Here is a 5,383-nt window from a genome sequence, read left to right as displayed (position 1 = left end):
ATATATATATATATATATGTATGTATGTATGTATGTATATGTATATGTATATATATGTATATATGTGTGTGTCTTATGTCTGCCTCATGTTGTCCTTTTGTTTTGTTTTTTTTCTCAGTTCCTCAGCCAGAGATTGTGGAGGTTGCAAAGTCTGGCCAGCTGCCCTTTCAAACCACATCCGACCTTCCTCGGGACATTAAAGTCGAGTGGACACTCACTGGGCCCAATTACAAGAATGTCCATGTGTATGAGAATGGTAACAGCCAGCCAGACAAACAGCACCAAGATTTCAAAGGTCGCACAGAGATGACAGAAGAACCACTGAACACTAAAGACTTCAGTCTGACCCTGAAAGACCTCCGCCTGACTGACAGTGGAGTCTACACCTGCACCGTCTACAACAAGGATGGACACATGCTGCTACAGAAAACAGTGACTCTCAGTGTGAGAGGTGAGTGTATAGAGATGTGTAAAGCAGTCGGTCTTTGTATTTGTATTCGAGTAAAATTCAAAATAGGCGTAAAAATCAATTTTTTTGCATTTCACTTCTAATTAACGTTACAGTGTAAGTGTTTATTAATTATATATATTATAATAATTATGGATATGCATTATTAGTTGATCTTTTTCCATAAATCCAGCAATGAACATGTAACAAGGAATGTAATTGAAAAGAAAATAACATATCAGCCATTGCCTCATCCATGGTTAAACCAACAACTTATAAAATACCATTGTGAACATTATGAACCTCACTACCACCCGTCCTTGTTGGAGGACACTGAACAGATAGCTCTCGGAGGAGGCGGACGCATCTTTCCCTCTCTCCCTCCCTCATCTTCCCTGCTGCTGCTTCTATGTGTTTGTCTAGTCTCGATTAACTCTAACCCTCAAAGGGTTTCTCACTCTTGTTCTCTAAAACCTAAAGAATTATGGATTTGATCAGCTGGTCGGAATTTACACCCTGCTAGGCTTGGGACAGCGCGATTGTCCTGCGGAGACGTTTGCTGCCGGATACTCGATGGTCGGTTGCATCGTGTGTCTGGCAACACTCTCGACGGACGACATTGAATGACATCTACCAATTTGAAACCGCGAAACCATGAAAACCGTGAAAAAGTTCTGGCTGTTTGGAGCTGGCTTGGAGCTGGCTTGGAGCTGGCTTATCGAAGAACAAGAAGTGGCTACAGCTGTTCAAAATCCCATAAGGCTGGCTGACAGATCGGCAGCGTTACAGAAAAAAACACTGAAAAAGTACACAACAATGGGAAAGTACAAGAGGAAAAAAGAGACCTCTACTCATGCTGGGCACCTATGGGAGGACAGCATGAGAACAGGAAACAAAATTGGATGCAGTTGTTCGCACTAAACCCAAACAGTCACCATCTTCACTCATGCAGCTATCCCACTGGCACAAGCTGAAGGCCTGCCAAGGTCGAAGCTGACTGGAACAACAAATTCTTCCCATGATAACAGGATTGTTGTCAGAACTCTTTGTCCTGACAACAACGCCTCCTCCCATCCAATGAGGACACCGGATCAGCTGGAGGCACAATCGAAGATTGCAGCGGACCCAGATCAGCTGTACACACTGGAATACTCTCCCATGTTGCTTGTCTGTGTTTATTGTGCTATGGTGTGTTGATATCTGTGCATTCCTGGATTATCCTTCTGTGTTGCACATTTCGATGTTTTTTTTCTTGCTACCTAGCCTGACCTGTCTCCCCAATGTGATGTTTGTGTTTTGTATGTACGGTCGGCAAGGTCTGTCATCTTGTTTGTAATTGACAAATAAAGGCTATCTCATCTATCTCATCTCATCAACTGACTTGCAGGGGCAGAACATGGCTGTGTTGATGAATTGGTGCTGGGGGAGGGGGTTGGCAGACAGTACCAGGAGAGGATGCTTTAAGTGATTATGCATAGCAAATGTTGACATGTTTGATATCGCTGCCTCTGTTGACTTGACTTTTGCATACATTACATATCACTCTGGTTTCATGTGCAGCACTGAGTGTAAAATGCTTCCACACAGAATTTGATCAAGTTTTTTTTGGCTGCTGGAGGACCAAGAGGTGGCTCAGCAGCAGCCACACTCTTTTTTTTATTTGGTTGCCCAAATCCATGTTAATGAGTAATGGGAAGCTATGCTAAGGTTAACTAGCCTATATCTTGCTGTCTGCAAAAGACGGAGTAACTTAAATGTACCACATAACTCCAACAAGTGCATACAATTCGACACAACTACACAAGCATTGTTTTAACCTTTTAAACCAAAGGTTAAAGTTACTCTGTCAACAGCCTGTTGTCTAAATGAGCGAGCTAACAGAGCGAACACGACAGACCCGACTGCAGACGTCAGTGGAATAATCTCCCGATCTTTGCGAAAGTTATAAACATATAAACAGCCTCAAGAACCCAGTTAAGATACAAAAGATACAAAACAAGCTATTCACCAAAAATAGTGATGCAGTTCAGTCTTTTTTTGCAGCAGAGCCTCTCTGTTGCTGTGTGGAGCAGCCCGTGTCAGTCACCTCTTTCACACGTCCCTCACTCATCCGGTTATGCACTGCGGTCTCATAAGGAAACTCAGCTTTTTGATATAAAGTTTTTCTTGTTCCTGAATACAAATATTTTTAAAAGTATTTGTGCGAAATAAGTATTTGTATAAAACACGATATTTGTGCCTTTCCGAATACCGTATTTGGGTTTGGCTCCACCCCTATGAGTGTAACAGCTGTTTGTCCACAGTGACTAAAAACAAGAGTGAAGAGTGATGGGGGATCAAATTCACTGATGTCTGTCTGTCTGTACACTGATATTCTGCTTTCAGATGTTGGGATGGAGATGGTGTCTACACAAGGGCTAAAGTTTGTAATGCTTCCCTTCAAAATACCACGTGACCTTCCTCAGGGTACCACAGTGGAGTGGAGACACAACAATGTGGAAGTCTACAAGTACACGGATGTAAATGTTGACTCACAGCATGTGGATGACAGAGGTCGCACAGAGATGAAGGAAGACGCACTGAGAACTGGAGACCTCAGTCTGACCCTGAAAGACCTCCACCTCACTGACAGTGGAGTCTACACCTGCACCGTCTACAACAAGGATGGACACATGCTGCTACAGAAATCAGTGACTCTCAGAGTCAGAGGTGAGTGTAACAGCTGTTTGTCCACAGACTGAATGTGGATCTGTGATAACCTGATATGACAAACAAACTGACTGAAAAGAATCTAAATGGGGACATACAACAGATTTAGAGCTTTCAAAACTGTTGGATCAAGTCAGAAAAAATGAAGCGATGAGTGCGCTTTTCACTGAGCTCCTTCATCACTCTGACATGGTGGACCACTGTTAATAAGGAGCTCATTGCGTTCACTGACACTGGTCTCTGAACTGTTCATACATTAAACCATTAACAACACGCTCTTTGTCCACATCACTGTCTAAAGAAAAAACATTGTGTTCTTGGTCAGCTGTGTGAGACTAAAAAAAGCAGCAGAAAGTTGCACAGCTGTTTGTGCAGCCTCACACATCAACACACATCAGTTCAGCTCCAAGTCAGAGAAACGCTGAAAACAGGAGGAAGAGCTGCTGGTTACACAGCAGAGGACATAATGGAGGATCAACCTTACTGATGTTTGTCCGATCTCTTTTCAGAGAGTCAGCCAGAGGTAGTGGAGGTGAAACAGGGGTTGAGGTCTGTCCAGCTGCCCTTTGAAACCACATCTGTCCTTTCTCAGGATGTCACAGTGGAGTGGAGGCTCACTGAACCCAAGTATATGGTGGTCCACATGTATACGTGTGGAAACGATCAGCCAGACAAACACAACCAGATTTACAGAGGTCGCACAGAGATGAATAAAGAGCCACTAGAAAATGGAGACCTCAGTCTGACCCTGAAAGACCTCCGCCTGACTGACAGTGGATTCTACACCTGCACCGTCTACAACAAGGATGGACACATGCTGACACAGAAATCAGTGACTCTCAGAGTCAGAGGTGAGTGTAAGAAATCAGAGGTCTTTAGTAAATGAGTGATAAGTGTTGTCGGCTTGTCGATTGCCGTGTTGGTAGTACTTTTGATTAGCAAAGCGTAGTTGTCCCTCCGCCTTATACATTAGTTAATCATCCAACTCTTGCTTCTGCTCTTTCAATGAGTTCAAAGTCCCAGTGTCTTTAGTTACCAGATGGACTTTTTTCTAATTTCTTAATTTTGTTTTCTAGTTCTGTTTGTTCTGCTAGTCTCTCTTTTTTTCATTCTTGATGAAACTGCTATAATATTACCTCTCAAATAACTTTTGACACTCTCCCACAAGATTGAAGGAGACACCTCATTATCATTGAATTGAATATATTCAGTCAGACTCTTTTGAAGTTCTTGTCGAATTGTTTCGTTATTCAAGAAAAATACATTGGTTCTCCAATATTTAAAATGATTGTTTGGATTCATTCCAAACACACTTGGCTCTGATGTTTGTCAGCTTTAATTGCTTTACTGCATCTCGCACCAGTGCCCTCCTCTCTTGCAGTTCCGGGGAAAAATCATGATCAAAATATATCTGCGTGCCCTTTATATAAGACACATTTCTGATCCCAGGCTTGTCATAGAACGGTCTCTTTCACAGAGGAGTCCCAGAATCTGACCACCAGTGAGCGCGGTGCTGCATCTGGGTTCTTGGGTTTAGCAGCGGAACAGAAAATACCTAATGCCAGCATAATCCCCACCTGGCATCCCTAGGATTGCAAACTGCACATCACTTGACAGAGTTTCTTTGCAACAGGAGTATAACTTCCGACACTGGCTTTGCGTAAAGTTTTGGAACACTGTCACCTCGACCTTCCTGAGCTTTCCATCATCACTTGGAAAAGTCCCTGTGATCAGTCCTGTGGGTCAGTCATGTCTCTTCAGTAGGGATGGGTATCGTTTAGGTTTTATCCAATACCGGTGCGAAATCGGTACTTTTGAAACGGTGCCGGTGCTCAAACAGTGCTCAAACCGGTGCTTAAAGAATGGAGAACACAAACTTTGCTTTTGCAAAGCTGTTTTTTGTAAAAAGATAACAATGTTAGCCTTTTCTGGAGCTATGGGGCATATATGGTATCACTCTTGGCTGGAAGCAGTGCTTAAACAATGGAAAAAATACAAACTTTGTCCAAAACCTCTCATGTTTAACTGTTTTCCACTTTTTCTTTGGTCATTTTAGCCTTTTTGGCCAGGGTGAAGGGAGCATCTGCCATCAAACAAGAAGACAGCCACATGTAGCTACGACGGTGTTTGCTAGTTCACCTTACATGCATTAATGTAATAACGTGGTTAGCCTACTCAACGTAAATTACACACGAACAACATTAAGCTACTCACGCAGAGAAGAAC

At 42.8% G+C, this 5,383-nt stretch overlaps 1 protein-coding gene across 1 annotated transcript in view; it reads left to right on the top strand.

Annotated features, from left to right (window-relative positions):
• Positions 1-118: 118 nt before the first annotated feature.
• LOC102195862 (butyrophilin-like protein 2) overlaps positions 119-5,383 on the top strand; it is a gene marked incomplete at its 5' end in the record, with an annotated part of 39,563 nt that continues 34,298 nt past the window's right edge. The window contains 3 exons of the mRNA XM_013908012.1: positions 119-451; positions 2,834-3,157; positions 3,667-4,008. Coding sequence (XP_013763466.1) covers positions 119-451; positions 2,834-3,157; positions 3,667-4,008 — 999 coding nt within the window. The remainder of the gene's footprint in view (positions 452-2,833; positions 3,158-3,666; positions 4,009-5,383) is intronic.

The sequence above is a fragment of the Pundamilia nyererei genome, unplaced genomic scaffold (assembly GCF_000239375.1).
Source record: "Pundamilia nyererei isolate P.nyererei 1_Seehausen unplaced genomic scaffold, PunNye1.0 scaffold00788, whole genome shotgun sequence".
NCBI classification, from domain to species: domain Eukaryota; kingdom Metazoa; phylum Chordata; class Actinopteri; order Cichliformes; family Cichlidae; genus Pundamilia; species Pundamilia nyererei.
This window is presented reverse-complemented; position numbering and strand designations above follow the sequence as displayed.